Source organism: Natator depressus, chromosome 1 (assembly GCF_965152275.1).
Source record: "Natator depressus isolate rNatDep1 chromosome 1, rNatDep2.hap1, whole genome shotgun sequence".
NCBI lineage: Eukaryota > Metazoa > Chordata > Testudines > Cheloniidae > Natator > Natator depressus.
This window is the reverse complement of record NC_134234.1, coordinates 204,279,811-204,300,491: the sequence shown is the minus strand read 5'-3', so window position 1 is coordinate 204,300,491 and position 20,681 is coordinate 204,279,811. Positions and strand designations below refer to the sequence as shown.

Here is a 20,681-nt window from a genome sequence, read left to right as displayed (position 1 = left end):
CTCTGGGAGGGAGTTTGGGTGTGGAATGAGGCTTGGGGCACAGGACACCGGATCCGGGGGCCACTCACCTCAGGCAGCTCCCCAGCAAGCGGCGACCTGTCCCGGCTGCTCCTAAGTGGAGGCGCAGCAGGCAGCTCTGCACGCTGCCTCCACCAGCAGGCTCTGCCCCTGCTGTGGCTCCTGGCCAATAGGAGCTGCAGAGCCAGCGCTTGGGGCAGGGGCAGCGTGCAGAGCCGCAGCCAGGACGGGTTGCCACTTGCGGGGAGTCGCCTGAGGTGATAGCCCCCTGGATCCAGCACCCCGAGCCACCTCCCGTGCCCCAACCCCCTGGCCTGAGCCCCCTCCCACACCCAAGCTCCTTCCCTCTTAGTTAACCAGCATTTTCCCACTTACCGGCACTCCCCATTCCCCCAACATGCTGGATAAAACAGCTTTTACTGTATTGTGAGCACTTTAAAGCAAGGATGGTTTCTTAAACTGTTTGTGTACAGTGCCTAGCTCAATGGAGCCCTGATCTCAGCTGGGGCCACTAGGTGCTAGTGGAATACAAACAAAAACAACAAAACTAGACCTTGATAGTTTCATCTCAGTGATACTCATGAATAAAATCCATCCCCACTCTCTGCCCTCCTGTGGCTGCTATAAACAAAACTGCAAACAAATTCAAATCTCTGCTTACTTCAGACTGCCCGAGCCTTCTAACACCAGACATGCCCTTGGAATTAACCAAAACAATGACCTACTTGGGGGCAGAACCTGATCTGAAAACACGCCCCCATCTATCGACATTTGCTCATTCTTGCAACAAATCTCTACAGACTCAACTCCTGGATTCCAGACACCTTTAGCTTATAGGTTGCACAAAAAGTCTAACAGTGACTATGATTCCCCACCTATCAATCTTTATCCCTTGACCCTGTCACCACTGAAAACAGCAGTTCAAACTTTCTATTTCAATGAGATCTTCCATGTGCAGGCAACACCATCACGGTCTCAATACTGGGAGCACTACAGTGGCACAGGGATCCGGGTCTATGAGATTTTTAACATTATGCAGGTAAGAGATATACACAATGACTTACAAGCATTCAGAGAAATTTCTGCCCTCTGTGGTTACCAACCCAAAAAAGACCTCACTGCTCCATAGTGCAGCTCTCTACTATCCTTTTTTCTAAGCTACTTGACCTACTAAAGAAAGGCTCCATCTCTAGCCCCTCGTGGCAAACTGAACCTAACAAACTTTGGAGAAACAAGCTGGGTAAGATAATATCTTACTGGACCAACTTCTGTTGGTGAGAGAGAAGCTTTTGAGTCACACACAGGTCTTCTTCAGGTCTGGGAATAGGGTTGCCAATTTTGGTTGGACTATTCCTGGAGGTTTCATCACAAGACATAATATATAACGAAACATTCATCTTTAATTCCTGGAGACTCCCAGACAATCCTGGAGGGTTGGCAACTCTATGACTGGGGAAGAAACTCTCAGAGTCACAGCTAAATGCAAGGTGGAACAGATTGTTTAGCAAAAGTAGTTAGCACATATTGTAAGAGACCATTCCAGACAACCTGGTCTGCTAGCACCTCTGCACTCGGAGGACAAAAAAAGGGGGTTAGTGGGTTACAGATTGTTGTAATAAGCTGTAAATCCAGAGTCTCTGTTCAGTCCCTGATTTTTGCTGTCTAGCAGAGGAATGAATTTAAGCTCCCAGGCATGTCTTTTGAAAACATTTTGGTAAAAGACAAAAACACCGTCACCTGTGGGTAAACAGTTTTCACAGAGTGATCACTCCATATCTGACCTCTCAGTCCTCATCCCCAAGGAAACCTGCACAACACAAAAGACGAGCCTGGGAGCTTAAATTCATACCTCTGCTAGACACTAAAAATCATGGGCTTTGTCTCCACTACCACTTTTGTCAGCAAAACTTTGGTCAGTCAGGTGTGAAAAAAACCACTCCCCTGACCGACATAAATTACGCTGACAAAAGCACTGGTGTGGACAGCGCTATGTCTGTGGGAAACACTCACCCACCAACACAGCTACCGCCGCTCATTGGGGGTGATTTAATTATGCTGGCTGGAGGAGAGCTCTCTCCCATTGGCATAGAGTGGCTACCCAGGAGACCTTACAGCGGGGCAGCTGCAGTGGTACAGCGGTGCTGCTGTAAGGTCCTGAGTGTAGACACAGCCATAGTCTTAATAATGACACTCGACTGATGGGTCATTGCAACAATCTGTAACCCACTAATCCCTCCTTTTGTCCTATGTCTACAGGGTTGTTAACGGGCCACTTCACCTTGAATGGTCCCTTAGTTTAGCAGAAGACATTTGTGCACATTCTATCTGCTCAATCTTGCATTTAGCTGTGACACACTGAGTACCTTTCCCAGACCTGAAGAAGAGCTCTGTGTAAGCTGGAAAGCTTGTCTCTCTCACCAATGGAAGTTGGTCCAATACAAGATGTTATCTCGCGCATCTGGTCTCACTAATATCCTGGGACTGACACGGCTACACCACCACTGCATACAAGCTAACTTCTTTATCAGTTGCTCTGTGCTTCCTCCAGACCAAAATCTTAAATAAATATTCTGTATGAACACTGTGTTCAGGGATCATGAATTCTGCGTGGTAAGCATTCAGAGCATAGGAGAATCTAGAAAGACACTGGAAAGACAAAAACCCTTCTCCATTATACAAACAGAAGCAGGAGAAAAGAAATTACCCTCCAAATAAACAGCCACCTGGAGTAATTCTAGATCTGTGAGCTTCTACAAGAGCTCATGTTACAGACCTACCAAGGTATAGCTATATTTTCTTTCTCCACCAACAGCCAGTACTCTTTCTGGATCACTTTCACACCACCCTCTCAATTCACGTTAATGTAATAAGGAACACACGGGATCAACAGTGTGGTACATGATGCCCTTGGCTATTCCTGTGCTAGTGTCAGTTATTTTTGGCTCATGTCTGTAATAGTCCCCATCTTTCCAATACATTGAAGGAGTTTGCCCTTTCTTTGCCATGTACGGTTATTAATGATCCAGATGCCTTTTCCTAAAACATTTTTTTGCAGGATAAAAAGGGATATTCAGAAGTATGGACTGGGGAAGGAAGAGGGAGCAGAAATGATGGAGGAAGAGAGAGAGAAAGAGAGATGGGGCTCAAGACAGATAAATGTGTGACCTTTACCTCCCAGCTGCTGAGGTTTTGGAAGAAGAAGTAAAGGGCTGCAGCCCAAACCGCGGCCGTGGCCACAATGCAGAACAGTGGAATGGGCAGGAGCTTCTCAGAGCTGCGGAGCTGCAACGATCAAAAGGAACAAGGCCTCAAAAATCAGCCCAGGGAGGCAACATACAATTTCCTTTCCAAGAACCATCCAGCTGTGCACACAATCACAGCAAAGGGCACAGTCCCGGCACACCCCTGAAAACAGGAGGGTGTAGTCAGTAGCACAGGGCATCCATTATTCTCAATTTTGGATCAGAAAATCATCTGCCTCTTCAACTTTCTGAAAGCTCTGGCTTCATTTATTGCCCCTTTTAGGAGAATCTAAGGCCCGGTCTGCACTCTGCAAAGAGACATAACAAGCAGCGTCTGGCAGGCTTGCAATGCTATACAAAGCCCTGCATCCTCTTGCCGACGCCAGCCCAGGAGTTTTACAAGCTCGGTTTGAGACACCCAAGATGGGCTGTCTGCGACGGCTCCTCAGCAGGGCAATCACAAGTGTTGCAGCTATAACAGCTCAACCTATCCTCCGAATACATCCCTAAGTGCACGGCACCCTGTGTGGAAAGTACCCAGAAACCCCTGCTCCCAGCAACAGTGCTACCTAGGGGATAGGTGCTCTGGAGTCCCAGAATGCACTGGTGCCCTCATAGTGTAAAGTGGACTGATGTGTGGCTGCGCCACATGGTTTCTGTAAAAAAAACAGCTGATCATGTGTCGCCGATGGGCTTCCCCCAAGCCCCTAACACCAAGGCCCCCCATGCTGCAGAATTAGCAAGTCCCCAGCGGGAGTGGACACTGCAATCAGAGGAGCAGCGAGGGGCACAGACATTGGGCAGCCAGCCCCCCTTCACACTGCACTGCAGGAGTGGTGGAGACACAAGGAACTGCTGCACGAAAGGCCTTCGTTCCCCCAACGGGAAGGCAGAGGAAATAAGGGCTGATAAGGGGAAACAAGCTGCCTCCTTTACCTTCATGATGATGTAAAAGGCCAGATACAGCAGTAGGTTACAGATAAAGATCCCCAGCATGTAGGAGGCAAAGTCCCTTGGCCGATACACCAGTCCAAAGACAGCACTGAGAGAAGGGAGGGACAGAGACAGACACATTAACCAACTTCTTCACCCATGCTGGGGAGGGAGACTCCAGAATGAGTCAATCACACACTGCTCCTGCTATCACAGGACACTTGACACACACCGGTTTGGCCTCACAGCCCTCTGGGGTGGCAGGTAAATACTCTATGTCCTATTTTACAAATGAGAAACTAAGGCGGGGTGGGGGAAAGTGATTTGCCACAGGGAGCCAGTGGAAGAACAGAACCCAGGAGTCCTAGCCCGCCCTCTCCCCACCCCCACGCAGCCAACTCATATATCACACTCCTGCCCTCACTTCTGTGGTTTCCGATCTTATTTGACACTATTTTGTCTTTTCTGCTCAGTATTCAGAACCTGTGAGTGGGCGGGTGAGAGGCTGAGAGGAAATGACTAGAGCGCCCCCTGCTGCCCCTCTTATTGGCTTGCAGGACCCCTTTCTCCCAGGCCCTACTGGGCAGCAGGGGATATCTGACAGTTGGATCCACTTCAGAGTGAGCTGGAAATCTCTAGTCAGTTTTAAATGAAGGCGTTCAAGTAGTTTCAGGGCCTACACCTGCCCCAGAGCCCCTGCCAACTTCTTGTCTTTTGCAGTCACATCTCCCTGTGGCATGCTGCTGTTTGGAAGATCCAATCCACACAAACAACAGAGCACACGGACTATCTGTTAAAATTACACTGGACATTGACTAGGAGCATAAGCTAGGAGCTACATTCCAGCTGAGAAGTTTACATTCTGACAGCCTAAATTCCTCCCTTGTTTTTCAGTTGAATTTGGGATTCTTCTTCACTCCCTTTCCTGGATGGTTGTGCTGTGGTTGTGGACTGTTAAGCAGCCAGAGGTGGTTTCATTTCAGCAATAAAAGGCCAGATTTTTAGCCATGTGTTCGTCTCTTCTGACCCACTCCAGGGGCACAACATTCCTGGAAAGCTGCCTTAAAGCAGCAGCACCCTCCATATAGTGAAATCCACAGCTATGGCAAAGCTACGCCAGCTGTTCCTGCCCTACCCCTGGTGCAGGGGAGTGGCTGGAGCAAAATGCGTTTTGGTGATCCTGGCTGTTGGAGGAAATTAAGACAGGATAGAAAATGAAGAATTCTGCTGGTGGTGGATTTAAGGAGGCACAATACAATTACCCAAACTAGGTTTTAACAAGGAATTTTCTTGGGAAAAGGCGTCAAGGAAACTTTAACAAGAGGCCAGGATTTTGATTTTACATCTCGTCCAAGAACTGGCCCCTCTAGCAACATGGTCTAACAGCATGGCAGGGCACTGGACGAGTCCTGACTCAGGGTGCATCTACACAGCACAAGCAGTTCAGGGGCTAGCAAGCTTGAATCCAGTTAGCATGGGTGACAACAGCAGTGACAACCGCACAGTGAGGTCTAGCGAGCCGAGTACGTACCCTGGGCCTTGTATTACCTACGCTGAACCCTGTGCTGCACCGTCTCCACTGCTGTTCTTAGCCACACTCGCTGGATTCAAGCTCGCTTGGGTAGGCTACCCCATGAACAGCGGGCCCTACCAGAGGGGACGGACAAGTGCCACCTACAAAACCACCAACACTGCAGTCTGCAACACCTCCGTTTTGCTGGAGGTCTCCCATGTACATATTGAGCAGGCCTGACCCATTTTAGCTTCTCAGCTCTAACAGGATCATGCCCCTGGTTTGAGCTCTGTAAAGCCTGGAACTCACCTCCACTTTAGGGTTGCTGAAATCCAGCAGAAGGATCTGAAAGACTCCCACACAAAGACCACTACATTTCTACCCCCATTCCAGCCACCTACAACAATCAATGCTGAAACACGCGCACACCCCACTACTACTTACAAGGACCAGTTGACCAGGTTTCCAACAATAAGCAGCACCATTCTGTCCTGGGGAGAAGGCACAATAATCACAGCTGATGAATGTTCAGTCTTCACCAATGCTATACAAAACGTGGCGAGGAGTGCAGGCAGAGAAGTTTGTCACGGCAGTTCAAGAGACTCTCACAGATTTAAAATTTGCCTCTCACAAATGCATGAATGCGTGAGTGTCAGATCCTTTTTTTTGGTGAACATTTGTGCTAGGAAAACAAATCGCTCCAATTTTATGGATTTTAAAGGGATATTGCGGAGTGGAAATCGAATCTGTTCCAAAAAAGGAGTTCCAAGATGTTTCCGGTAATGCACCAGCTCCTGAATCCCCTGGTCAGTTTTTTTGGTTTTCCAAATAGTATTTTTCCTATTTCTTAAAAATAATAATAATAATAATAATAATAATCTCACACACAGAAAGGGACTGACTGCACAAGGGACACAGGGAAAACGATTAAGCACAAAGCGCTGTCAAACACATAAGAGAACTCCCCCTTCTCCCCAACCTTTTCAGTTCCAGTGAGCTTAGGTAGTTCTTGTAACTAACTATAGCAGCTATAATGGGTGAAAAACTTTGCAGGCTTTTTAAGTGGAAGATGCCCCTTTGAGCCTAAACCTGCTTTCATCACATTCAACTTGTTCTGGTGTTGTAGGTGTGAATTTCTCTTCCTAATTAACAGTGTTTTCTTAAGATCCCCGTGGTCGTACACTGCCTGGGAAATTCAGTCTGTCGTGTCCCAGGAGAAGTAAAAGAAGCCTCTTTTAAAAAAGAAACAGACGGGGTGTGTGGAGCCTAGCTGCTTGAAAATTCAGTCACCCAGGACAGCCAGGAACGGCTCGGCCCGTAAGGCACACGAGGCGCCAGGCTGGAGTCAGTGCTGAACGGCCTCTGACAAGAAGTGAGTTTAAGGGACTTGGGTAACAACCACATCTTGGTTTTGGCTGCAAAACCCCGTCAGCCCCAGGGCGAAGCAGGAACAGCAGCAGCTGTAGCTCTGCAGCTAAAGCAACAACCAGGGTAAGGCTGTAGGGGACAGCAACTGTTCGGAATGCAGTGCTGAGCTCCCTATGCTAACAGCTTCCGAATCATCGATGTTTTTAAAAATATCCCCCTTCCTTGACCAATTCACCTCAAACTCCCCACAAAAGCATCCTGCGGCCTAAGACAAAGAGTGTGGAATTCCAGACCAAGGACAGAAGCTTTATTTTGTTGGAGGGGGTTTTCAAAAAAAAAAAAAAAAAAAAAAAGATTTCTTTGCCCACTCATTTGAAGAGCCACATGTGCTGCCTACACACGCTCTGCACGGCTTTAACCACTCCCTAGCCGGCAACTGAGTAACTGCCAAGGATGGGCTGGGGCTTGGGAAACCACTTACCATGTACATTGGCCGGCTGCACTGCTGGATACAGTCCGTGTACAGCACCATCGCCACCCGGCGGAAAATCCCAAAGTCTGCTGGAGATAAGAGGACAGGAAAGCCAGTGTATCCAGCCGAGTAGCCCTGACAGGGCAGTGAGGCAGTATCGCTACCCAGGGAGCAGGGTGACACTAACTGAGGAGGGCATGCAAGTGGGGAGCCCACACCCACCAAGCCGGATTGCTTTGCCTTCCCTTTGGGAAGCAAATCATTAGTGCAGCAGCTCGTGATTCACAGTGCAGGGGGTGTCAATGCCACAAGGGGACACTGGAATACAGACAGCTGTCAGCTGAATGGCATTTGGCCATGCAGAGTTTCAACACCCACCTATCACCCACTGGCATTGTCCGAGAGTCCCCCTAACATGTACCTGGCATATTCTGTGGCTGATCCTCAGAGGGAGGCAGGAGCATGTGCTGAGGCATGGGGAAAGGCCAAGCAGTCTCCACACTTCCCTTCTCTAAGGAATTTTCACCTAGGGAGATATTCATCCGGTCCCACCCACAGAGAAAATGGCTGCAGGGTGTTGAAGGGGCTGGAATCCTCCCCTCAGGCTGCAGGACAGCTCCTCCTCCAGCCCCTGAAACTACTGCACTGTCCCGACTGGAGGGATTGTGGCGGACAGTTCCACATTCTCATAGGCCCATCCCCTTCAGAGACATGTGTGGAACTGGTGGAGTCCAGAGCACCAAGATTGGAGCCCTCCTGCATGCCTGCTCCGACCGCAGGCCCCTTTCTGCAGTGGAACAGGTGCGGTTCTGCTGCCATGTGCACTTCCTGTGGCCCACACTCTGCCACTGATTTCACTCCTAAAGAACCCACACAGCAGGCTAAAGGAACATACGTTCCCCATCCATTTGCTCCATTGCTGCTCACTCAATCCAAACAGGGAAGAAAGGGAGCTGCTGGTTACCTGTGTCAGGGACATCTGAGACCAAGGGCAGCAGAAGAAAAAGGAGAAAGAGGTCTGTGAGTGGAGCGCAACAGCTGTGTGGGGCCTGCACATCTAGGTAGGAGAGCAGATGCCTCACAGCTGCCTCTCTGAGTGCTGGGTGGTTTGACCGCTACAGGAATACTGTAGTGCACCCAGGTACAGCACCACCTTTGGGCGCCACATAACAGAGAGAAACACTCTGGGCAGAGAGTCCCTGTGACAGCATGCTTAGGAGCCCTGTAGCTGGAGTGCCACAAAGTGGGTCACTGTGCTGGGCTCTCCCAGTGCCAGGCAGCAGAGGTGTCAGAACAGGAAGACAGCGTTAGAAGAGTGGCATACCCCCAGGCCTGGCGCACAGGCGCTGGCAGGAAGACTGACTTTGCAGAGGTGGCATAGGCTGCCGGGGTTACTAATTCTTGTGCCCCAATTCAGGGTGGGGAGCGAGAGGCATGTGAGCACCAGGGGCAAAAAGCCCATTTCTCCTCAGCCACCAGGCTTACCTATTTTGAAGCGGCCCATGTAGTAGATCTGGGTGCTGAGAGCCAGCGAGGCCACGACGTGGATGACTGAGAAGATGACCCAAAACCACACATCATTCTTTCCGAACACCTGGGAGCAAAACAGAAAAAATGGTGGGTTCTCAGGCTCCGCCGCCCATCGTTCAGCCCCCAACGCCTCCCCCAGCTATCAGAAACACTTGCCAAATACAGACCCTGCGAAAGGGTAGGGCCAAAACGTTCAACCTCAGGTCAGATTCCTAAATCCATATTTAGGCACCTAAATAAACGTGAGCTGGTTCTCCAGAAGTGCTGAGCACCCACAAGCCCAACCTGAATAAAAGGGAGCTGCACCCACCTTATAGTAGCTCCATCTAGGTTGCATTTCCCTAGTTTGTTTATGAGAAGGTCATGCGAGGCAGTATCAAAAGCCTCACTAAAGTGAAGCTATACCAGGTCTACCGCTTCCCCCCTATCCACAAGGCTTGTTACCCTGTCAAAGAAAGCTATCCGGTTGGTCTGACATGGTTTGTTCTTGACAAATCCATGCCCGACTGTTACTTATCACCTCATTATCTTCTAGGTGTTTGCAAACTGATTGCTTAATTATTTACTCTATTGTCTTTCCCAGTATAGAAGTTAAGCTGACTGCTCCGTAATTCCCCAGGTTGTCCTTATTTCCCTTTTTATAGATTGGCAAAGGGAAAATATAGTGCCAATTGTCTGGAATCTCTCCCGTCTTCCATGACTTCTCAAAGATAAAATGAGAGCCAAGGCCCTACGGTATTGGTCACGCTCACCCAGGGGCCATCAGACTTTGCAGGCCCCACTACCCTATGCTCCCCGCCCCCTGTACTTTTTCTCCATTGGGTCAGTGCTTTTCCTTCCTGGAGAGCAGGGTGGGTAGGAGAGAGCCATACCACTCCAAGGACAGCCAGGCAAATGACCACGGCAAAGGAGGCGTAAGCAGAGTAAGCACTGGCGTTGATGTCAGGGTGGCGGGTCTGGTACAGCTTGAGCATGCAGAGTCCTGCAATCATGTACATGAAGGAGGTGTCTGTGAAAGGAAGAGAACAGAGAGAATGAAGACAGGGTTTTTCCCTACTCACTGCCCAGGGGACTGGGATGGCTTTTCAGAGTGTGTCTGTAAATCAGGGCTGAGCCCATGGGCCAGACCCTTGGCTGGTAGGTATAGCTCCCTAGAGCTATGCCAATTTGCTCCGGCCATTCTCCAATTTGCACTGTGAGCTCCCTGGGTGCTGTGAAGCAATGCAGAATGAGAATTAAGTGCTTGGAATATGCCAGTGCAACACAGGGCCACATGGGATTATTGCTGGGAACAGGTGAACTGACCTACAGGGAGACAGTTTCCAGCCTGATGGGGCTGAGGTCCACATGTTAGATACATGGGCCATTGAATCTTCTGGGGGGGAATCAGGAGCTGTCAGGGCCTCAGAGGCAAATGATTTAGGCCTTGTCTACGCTACTTTTGAACGCTGAGTGCCAGAATTGAGGGGAATCATGGTTCTTGCCAGCAGAGTGTTAACACAGTCACCTGGACAGTGTATCATCAACTGGAGTACAAAAAACACAACATTCACTAACTGGTCCCTGCACACCCAACATGTGGGCAAGCTCCAAAGAGGTCTGCAGGCCTAGCATCCCGGGGGATGCCGAAGTTCCACTTGGCTGATCTGCTTCAAACCTGAACGGGTGAAATCTGAGCCCTCCTTCCCCATAAGTTTCTCTGTTGGCTGGAGTTCTCCACTTACCAAACTGGAAATTAGAGTAGTTGGGGCAGACATGGTAACAAGCACTGAGAACCCCTTCCATCATCAAAGCAATGCCCATGGCATAGAAAAGACCAAAGTGTTTGGGGATTCCGTACTCCTGGAAGAGGAGGAGGGAAGAGAACACAAGGGACACAGTGTCATATCCTCACTAGTCAGAGCTTACACTCCTATGGAGCTCAAACTACATTTTACACACACTCACATTCCAATGAAGGGTAGCCACCTCTGGGGTGTCTATGGCACACAACAGCACACTGCCATGCTACTTAGCAGTCTAAGAACCAGCTAGATGGAACTGTAGGGAGGGTTGACGGGGCAGAATGCAGCTGACCACGGGGGAATTTGTCAGTATACTGACACTGAAAAACCCCAGCCCAGATTCCCCACTCCCCTGCCCCTTGTGTGGTGATTTACACCCGGGCAAAGGGAGCACACCACGGATGTAAGGCACTATCACATAGGAAAAGTAGCATTTTACACCCGTTTTCCACAGATGTAAATGAGAACACCGGTGCACGGCAGCGGGGAATTGAGCCCCCCAGCCCTTCTGAGAAGAGATCTTTGCCAGGACCCAGTTTAGGTCTCCATTGAAAGTCCAGGAACACGGATCCCTACCATACCGGGGTACTTGTTTAGAACTTAATTGGGGGAACAGCACCACCTACTGAAGCAGCACTGCCATTGCCGCCAGGACTTGCCGCCTCTAATGTCACCCATGCACATACTGGACAGACACAACCCCTCTTTGTTGTGAGATCTGATCAGACCAGAGCTGAGACCAGTGCTTAATTTGTAAGGAAAGAGGTGCTGGGCCTCAAGCTAATTTTTTTTTTTTAATTCATAAATTCATAACTGAAGCAGCAAGCTCAGAGGTGCCGGGGCTGTGAACGGCAAAATCATGGAGCAGGTCCCCAAGGAATCCATTTTGAAGCCCTTGGAGGAGAGGAAAGTGATCAGGAACAGTCAACATGGATTCACCAAGGGCAAGTCATGCATGACCGACCTGACTGCCTTCTATGAGGAGATAACTGGCTCTGTGGATGAGGGGAAAGCGGTGGATGTGATATATCTTGACTTTAGCTAAGCTTTTGATACAGTCTCCCACAGTATTCTTGCCAGCAAGTTAAAGAAGCATGGGCTGGATGAATGGACTATAAGGTGGATAGAAAGCTGCCTATTTTGTCTGGCTCAACGGGTAGTGATCAACAGCTCAATGTCTAGTTGACAGCTGGTATCAAGCAGAGTGCCCCAGGGATCGGTCCTGGGGCCGTTTTTGTTCAACATCTTCATTAATGATCTGGATGACGGGATGATTTGCACCCTCAGCAAGTTCGCAGATGACACTAAGCTTGGGGGAGAGGTAGATACGTTGGAGAGTAGGGATAGGGTCCAGAGTGACCTAGACAAATTGGCCAAAAGAAATCTGATGAGGTTCAACAAGGAAAAGTGTAGAGTCCTGCACTTAGGAAGGAAGAATCCCATGCACCGCTACAGGCTGGGGACTGACTGACTAAGCAGAAGTTCTGCAGAAAAGGAGCTGGGGATTACAGTGGATGAGAAGCTGGATATGAGTCAGCAGTGTGCCCTTGTTGCCAAGAAGGCCAATAGCATATTGGGCTGTATTAGTAGGAGCATTGCCAGGAGATCGAGGGAAGTGATTATTCCCCTCTATTTGGCACTGGTGAGGCCACACCTGGAGTACTGCATCCAATTTTGGTCCCCCACTACAGAAGGGATGTGGACAAATTGGAGAGAGTCCAGCGGAGGGCAACAAAAATGATTAGGGGGCTGGGCACATGACTTACGAGGAGAGACTGAGGGAAGTGGGGATATTTAGTCTGCAGAAGAGAAGAGGGAGGAGGGATTTGATAGCAGCCTTCAACTACCTGAAGGGGGGTTCCAAAGAGGATGGAGCCCGGCTGTTCTCAGTGGTGGTAGATAACAGAACAAGGAGCAATGGTCTCAAGTTGCAGTGGGGGAGGTCTAGGTTGATATTAGGAAACACTATTTCAATAGGAGGGTGGTGAAGCACTGGAATGGGTTACCTAGGGAGGTGGTGGACTCTCCATCCTTAGAGGTTTTTAAGGCCCGGCTTGACAAAGCCCTGGCTGGGATGATTTAGTTGGCGTTGGTCCTGCTTTGAGCAGGGGGTTGGACTAGATGACTTCCTGAGGTTTCTTCCAACCCTAATATTCTATTATTCTATGCCAAGCCTAGAGTTCCTAGGGCTCAGCCTGGGCACAAATTAAGCACTGGCTGGAAGACTAAAGGTTCCTAGATCTATGGTTAAAATAAGCTTCCTGTTCAGTGCAGCTCAAGCAGAGCCAGCCAAGTTCCTGTGGAATAAAATGGACTTGTCTCCACCTCCTTACAAAGGAGTGGAGAGGTTCGAGTCTCACCCTGTGGCTTTGTGCTCTTCTCGGGGGATGTTCTAGACTTCTAAAAAAATTTAAAAATACCCTGTGATAAACAGGAGAGGTTCTCTATCCAAAGCTGATTGCTCAGAACTCCTCAGTCCGTTTGGCAGAGCCGAGAGCAGGCTCTCATTCATGCTGCATTAATGCTCCATGGAGTGACGTGTTTCACACGTGGACGCCATGCGGTAATGGCCACATTACAAATCCAAACCTAGGTCTTTGTCCGGGGACTATCTCTCAAGCACCCCTCCTCTCACTGCCCCCAGGGCGCTAACTAGAACAGATTCCTGCCCAACGACTCTACCCCCTTTCCTTCCCTGGGGCTCACTGTCCTCCGTCTGTGCAGACCCAGCGAGGAGTCCAGTCACAGGGCTCTCTCCGCTTGCTGCAGAGGCTGAGCGGGGGCACATTCCATACCAGCGTGTAGATGTCTTTGGCTTCCAGCAAATGGCGGTGGAGAATGTCTCTGCGAAACACGATCAGCAGGAAGAGGAAGCCCAGCAGCACGTGGCCCACGTTGCTCAGGACATTGTTGAAAGCGCTGCGGGGAAGAGGAGTCCCCCCGAGAGAGAGTTAAGGGATTTGTGGGGCGAGAATACATATTTTAAACATCCCAGAGGACATCTTCCCACACCCAAGGTGATCCACCCTGGCAGTAAATCCATTGATATTCATGCCAGAAACGCCCATTTGTGATCCCCTGGTCTGCTCCCCTGCACAACGCAGGCCACAGAACATCATCCAAATTAAACTAAGCTAAGGGTAAAGGTTTGGTTCTGCAGGGCAAAGGCTCCCGCCCCACAGCAGTCAAAGGATTCAGCAGAGCTCTACAAACAGGTTGATTTTACATGCTGAATATGCAGCAACACCCAGGTACAGTAGATTCAGCCTGGCTCAATGCTGGACTCCTAACCCTCAGAGCATTTCTGCACTGCTATTTGAAATGGATCATTTCTCTGGATGAAAGGTTTGACCTGGACTCCTTCGTACAGTCGCTGCTCACATGCGTGTATGTGAAAAGGTCTGAAAAATGAACTTAGCTGCGATTTGGTGGGTTTGCCTTGGTGCCCCACCCTACATTTTCCCTGGGTCTCTCTCTCAGACAACTCAGTGGAAAGCCACCCCAGCAACTGCACAGAGGGGCTCCAGTCCCATCCCTGAACATACGGTGACCTCACACTGACTTTATAAGCTTGGCAGGTACAAAACCTTGCCTTCCCTGATCCCCTCTGAAGGGGTATTAAAGAAAGGCAACGCCCTTCCAGCATGCACCACCAAGAGGATGAATCTTAAGTCCAAGTGAGCCAGCCGGTGAATGGATACAAAGGGTTCACTCACCTCAGGACCCCCAGAGGATGAGCACAGAGGAAGTTATAGTAGCAGATATCCTGGTTACCAGTAACGTTCACCACCTGCAGAGTGGAAGGGGAACTGGTGTTAGAGCTGGGGTGAAGTGCAGTGTGCACAAGCTGAGGAGGAGGGCAAAGTGAACCCGATCAGCATAGAATTAGCAATTCACAGCAGCATCCAACCACCACTGGCTGCAACCTAGCCTAGTGTTGTGCCCAGAAAACTGCCTGTCACAATCCACTCTCAGTTAACAGACACATGTCATGGACTGAGCGTCCCTGTCACATTGAAGCCTTGAGATAGAATTCAAGGCACTTACAACACACACACAGGCCTGGCTCTTGAAAACCCCTCTTGTCCTGCTGGACTTGTGTCTTCTTTTAAAGAAACACAACATGAATTTTAAAGAGCCAGGGCTGTAACACAGACGTGTCTCCGCCTTTCTGACCACAGGAGGGAGCTGCCCAAGGGTTTCCATCCCTTACTACCCCAGCTTCAGCTGCCAGCCCATGCATCAGACAGGGCCTCAGGGGCCGTCTGCTGAATCCACGCTTCCAGTCTTTAGCATTTACTTTCCTTTATTGTTTTTAATTTGCCTGGTTTATGTGCTCTGGGCCATATGGCAGGTAAGTTTGGACACAGGTATGGCTGTGTTCTGGATCCAGACAACAGTGTCTCAAAAATATATTTGGGGGAGCAAACCAGGACTGCTTTGCCCAATCACTGGAACAAAGAAATGGGTCAGCCTCAAGACCAAGGCTCACACATGCACAAGAGATGGAGCTTTCTCAGTGACTGGCCAACGAAGGTGGAACTGGCTCCTGGAAGATGTCAGGATGGTGAAAATGAACCTCAGTGCAAAACACACTTTTCTCACCAATTCCACAATACCACAGAGAGAGAGAGAGAGAGAATGAGAATGGGCAGCAGGTATAATAGGCCAGAGGAGGCTAAGCCTCCCCTAAACCAAGCCCTGGCCCCGCCCACACTCCACCAAGCCAGCGGGAGCTCAGCTCCGGCTGGAGGCCAGCAGGCAGCTGGGGCCAGCAGGTGACCCAATGCTGGGGCTGGCTGGCAGCTCCTCTGGCCACCAGGAGGGAGGGGCGGGGCTGGGCAGGGCGGCGGCTTGGGGCTCCAGCAGATGGGGTGTAGGGGCGGGACTGTGGGGCTAGACTCCTCAAAGGGGAGGCTCACGTGCTGCCCATGAGAGAGAGAGCGCGAGAGAGAAAGAGCGTGAGCACATGCGCACACGAGAACACAGAGGAACAGGGAGAGAGAGACATAGATCTGTGTGGGCACTTCATAGCATTGGGAGGCACTCAAATGTCGTGGTGAGGGCCAGCTAAGATAATACAGTGCCTAAGTAAGGACTGATGCAAACAGGATTTGGCCCATAACAGAGATCCCCGTCCCCCTCAAAACCAACCAACCAAGGCTCATGCTGGTGGGGCTGGAAGACTGGCTTAGTTCACCATTTGCAATGCTGACACCTGAATGTGGCATTTCAGGTGCCCCGCCAGGAGGTGGATGTTCTGCCAGGAGCTCGTAGTGGATTTGAACTGGCTAGATGCAGGAAGCACCATGGGGGTCGCAAATGACAGCAGTTAGAAGCATTCAACCCGTACCCCAGACTGTGCTTGATTCTGGGGTTACTTGCATTGCCGAACCTCAGAGAGCATTAGGGGAAGAACAGCGGAGGGCCAAGCCCAGGGCCACGCCAGGGAGCACTCACCGTTTGGTATGTGATGACCAGCTGGATCACAGGCAGTGCATAGAACACAGCGATTGTGGTAATGTTCCTGCAGAGGGGGAGAGCGCGGCAGTTACCACAGCAACGCAGCCATCCACGTGCACGAGAACAGAGTCTGGGCTCTACTTATGGGTTTACCACCCAGTTTCCCCCAGCCGCTCACTGGCTCTTTCCCTTTTAGGGACGTGTGGTGTCTGGTGGGGAGAGCAGTGGACTGGGAGTCAGAACTCCTGGGTTCTTTCCCCAGATCTACCCCTGGCTTGCTGTGTACCCCCCATATGTAAAATGGGGATAACAATACACCTACCTCCCAGAGGAGCAGGAGGAATAACAGAGATTCCCGGGTGCAAGGCAATGGAGGGAGCCAAAGCTGTCACACTGTTATTTTCCACAGAGGCATGTAGGCAAGTGGTTGCTCTGTACCCCTTTAAAGCATTCAGGATGAAGACCCACAGTGCTCACTAAGATAGTGCCTGACCTCATGGTCCATATTCTCCCAGGGCTCTTAACCAACCCCTTCCCCCAACCCTGCAGCTGTTCCTGGAGCTAAGGCATAACTCACCGACAGAAAGAAGTGTTTCATACCACCCCTCTCAACATCAAAGTGTGCACCACAGCCAAGAGTCACACTGTCCACTCACCAAGCCAGCTCCTCTGCTGCTGTTCAACTAATCCCCAGCCAACAGCCCTTTAAAATATATATCCATTTCAGGTCTTAGGGGCGGGCATAAATGGCCACTGGCAGAAGGTTAGGCATGTGGAGCTGCAGGGTCTGGGCCACAGTCACTTATTCCCCCAGCAAATACTTATGCTAGTAGGTGAAATTTGGTGTGATGCAATGAAGCAAAGATGAAAGGTCCCATACGCAGCATGAATGTGTTCAGCAGTCCATGCATACAAATGGTCACAAGCCTTTGTGTTCACTCATACATACGTGTGCACATGCCCACGCACAACACACACTCCAAATGTGTATATATACACATCCGAGCGACCAGTACTATAGCTGGAAGCTTAGAGTGGTTCCTAAAAAGTATGTGTGTGCCTCTAAGTGGGCCCCCAAATGAGGGATCCGGGAACTCAATTTGAGGGCCCACATCTGAAGACTGGGCCCAGATTTAGGGACCGGAGCTCATCTGTCTGTCCTCTACTTACCAGAAATAAATTTTGTACTTTTTGCTGACAATTCTCCGATCCTTCCTGGACAAGTCTGACAGATAGAGGAACATCTGCAATATAACACAATACAGGGGAGAGAAAAGGAGAATTCACGAAGGAGAAGGAAACCTTTAGAAAGCTTGAATGCATTTTGATGATCCAAGTGGATGGGTAAAGCTTGTCCTCTCCCTACAGTAACTCTTGCAATTCTCTGTGGAAGAAAGCCCAGAAGAGCCCCAAATAAAAGTCCAAAAGTTCTCTCTGGAATGAAGATGACAAAACAAAGAACTTTAAAAATTGTTATTAGTAGAATTACTTTCCAGTAAGACACCATTCAAACCAAGTTCTGTATGGAGACAGATCATGGGTCAATTTGTCCCTGCTGTAATAATGGATGTACTCACAGAGTTGGCCAAGAGATTAATTTGACTAATCGTAAGTACTGGGGACAAGAAGAGAAGGCAGCTTCTAAGAGATGGTACATAGGTTCTTGATCCAAGATATCAGTCACTTGGCTCCTTGTCTTTTCTGCATCCCCTGCTGGTGTTCCCCATCCCCATTCTCTAGGGCTATGGCTCTCCTAAGGTCTCAGTATCCACCACCATCTGCTTGCTTTCTTCCACCATCACTTCAGCCCCTTCATTTGTTTTCCAACCTTCTAGGTTGCACCATCCTCCACCAAAGCAGCATCTCTCCAGTTTCCTAAACAATGCTGTTCATTTTAGCCTTTAATAGCACTGGTTTCCTATCAGTGCTCTGGGAAAACTTTCCGGGCATTGGAGGATTATTAAATACATTAATCAGATGAAGGCCATTAATCTGCCCTCAAAAGAGCAGAGTTAAAAGGAGAGATGGTGACCAGCAATAATAGCTGGAATCACGGAGCTGACCCCACCACACAGTGCTTAGCACAAGGACGCAGCACCAGGCATACCTTAGTGCGGATGACATTCTTATCGCTTTCAATTTCGGGCATGGTGTCAAAATCGCTCTCCTCCTCCACAGAGCTGTCTGTGTCGGAACCATGTGGGGGCCCACGCTCCGGGGACGATAACTGCCGGCCGCCACTGGAGCTTGACTCATCTGGAAATGAGGAAGGAAGGGTTCATGGTAAAGGGTAAATCCCTCTGTACAAAGAAACAAGGGAGCATTCACTATACCAGGAGCTTCTGATGGTGGAACGCAGCATACACAGACCAAGGAATAGGTTGGTAGATGGTTGTTGCCCTATCTGGGAACTCCCACAAAGTTCTAATCTAGGATACAGGAGTACTCAGCACTTCACACTCATAGTCCACCCCTCTGCTCTTCCTAGCATTTTCTCCGCTCTCTCTCTCTCTTAGATTTCCATAATGTTTACTACCTCTAACTAGCCGGGCTCCTGTGAGATCATGAATGTGAGATGTACTAGCCAGTAAAGGCTGCGGCATTCTGTCTGGTGTTAGCAGTGGCCTCTGAGTACTGCCCTGCAGATAGAGTTTGTATGTCAAGCTTTTCTAAAAGAAGTTTTAAAACAAAAGAGAGAAGAAAATGAAATCCTCCAACAAGGAGAGAGAGTCAGACCCCAGCCCTCGTGTGTTTCTTGAAGCAGATGGGAACATGAATGGTCCCATGAACAGCATCACCAGCTTGGGGACCAGCTGGACTTGCCTGTATCTTGTGTTGTGTTTGCCCAGGTTGTGTACCAGCTCTTTGCCCATGTAGGCGCAGGGCAGCAATGTGGATCAAGCATACGGATTGTGGTGGTTGAAGAGGCAGGGGAGAGTGACGTCAGCTCGCTCACTTGTTTGAGAGTCTTAAGGGGCCCTTCTAAATTTTCCAGATATTCTTAAAGACAGAAAAAAAAACCTGCTTGAGCAGGGAGTCTTTCGTGATGGATCTGGAGTTAGATCTGGGTCAGAATATATCCCAGAAGAAAGCCCTGACTCTACTCCACTTCCCAAACCCTCATGTTATTCCCTGCCCCGGATAAGCACCTGGTTCTGACTTTCTTTCCCAGCAGATATCACACACCTGCCGGCTGGAATCTGGGTACCATTTTCAGGGCTAGAGTGTGTCCTTAGTGCAGGAATGAACCAGGGTAGCAATCACATTAAGCACCCGGAGCAGGAATTAAAAATTCCACACTGCTGCGTGAAAACAGAGCCACTCTCTTCCCCAACATCAGTTCAAAACCCTCAGGCTTCTAGGTCCCCTGGACCTGATCTACACCACCATGCAGGAGACCCAGGCCCCTGTGTCTTGATCCCAGAGCTGCAGAGCCTGGGCGTTCTCGGAGAGGGCAGCATGGCATTTGGTGAGCACTCTCCCCTCCAGGGCAACATGGGCAGGCTCAGCAGGAAGGAACTCACAGCCCAGCCCCTTGTGGCCTTGATGGTGCCAAAAATACAGGGAAAACAACCCTTGGGGAAGAGGAGCTGCCTAAAGCCATGGACTTCCCCACCACCACCACCCCGCAGCCCACTCATTGCTCTGTGCACCTCTCCTTCCCCACAAGCAGTGGGGTTATGTGGCCCCAGTCTCTGGATCTGCAGGCAGCCAGTGGGACAGAGACTCCTCTGCAGACAATAAGACATCTTGGGGCCATGGCAGAGGTGGAGGCCTTCTACCAGACTGGCTCCTTCCCCCAGAAGCAGCTGTCCAGGCAGCCCAGATGCCAGGAGGTGCCAGATGCTCAGGTTCCCAAGCGTTCCATACCGATAGCTCCGTAGCTGCTTCCCTCGGGGGTGCCAGTCGTGATGGGATGCGAGGTAGCCACAGTCCCGGATCCTGCAACGGATACAAACAAAGAGCCTTTGATCTGCTCAGATCCCATTTTAAAAAGAGAGAGAGACTTGGTAGAGGAGGCTCCCCAGTGCGAAGAGGAGCCCCCAACCCACCCTACATCCCTATCCTGTTTTCTGTAAAGCACAGGCCTCCTTCCCTGCCCACAGGACACATAACAAACCATAGCCCCTTCTATCCCCCTGCCCTCCGCAGAGGGGGCATCATAAACCACAAACCCCTGCCCTTCATTCCACTCAGCCCCAGTCAGAAGTGCGGCAAAGCCCAGGCCCCTCCCCTGTTCCCTCCATATTCCAGCATTGCCAACTCCTGCAATTTTTGTATGAGTCTTATGAGATTTGGGGTGTTCTCAGTGGCAATCATGAATTTCTGCCTTCAGTCTCACAATGTTTTGCCCTCAC

General features: G+C 50.0%; 1 protein-coding gene across 4 annotated transcripts in view; it reads right to left on the bottom strand.

Moving 5' to 3' along the window:
• The window catches only part of SIDT1 (SID1 transmembrane family member 1), an 83,439-nt gene that overhangs the window by 8,273 nt on the left and 54,485 nt on the right, over positions 1-20,681 (bottom strand). For 2 of the 4 annotated variants that reach the window (XM_074975023.1, XM_074975005.1), the window contains 14 exons: positions 20,194-20,265; positions 18,431-18,579; positions 17,494-17,567; positions 16,321-16,387; positions 14,577-14,650; positions 13,656-13,779; positions 10,801-10,918; positions 9,949-10,085; positions 9,032-9,140; positions 8,511-8,525; positions 7,556-7,635; positions 6,151-6,197; positions 4,197-4,302; positions 3,190-3,300 (listed from right to left, as the gene is read on the bottom strand). In XM_074975023.1, the coding sequence (XP_074831124.1) occupies positions 3,190-3,300; positions 4,197-4,302; positions 6,151-6,197; positions 7,556-7,635; positions 8,511-8,525; positions 9,032-9,140; positions 9,949-10,085; positions 10,801-10,918; positions 13,656-13,779; positions 14,577-14,650; positions 16,321-16,387; positions 17,494-17,567; positions 18,431-18,579; positions 20,194-20,265 (1,283 nt within the window). The remainder of the gene's footprint in view (positions 1-3,189; positions 3,301-4,196; positions 4,303-6,150; positions 6,198-7,555; positions 7,636-8,510; positions 8,526-9,031; positions 9,141-9,948; positions 10,086-10,800; positions 10,919-13,655; positions 13,780-14,576; positions 14,651-16,320; positions 16,388-17,493; positions 17,568-18,430; positions 18,580-20,193; positions 20,266-20,681) is intronic. The other 2 variants (XM_074975014.1, XM_074975030.1) reach the window with 2 other exon arrangements.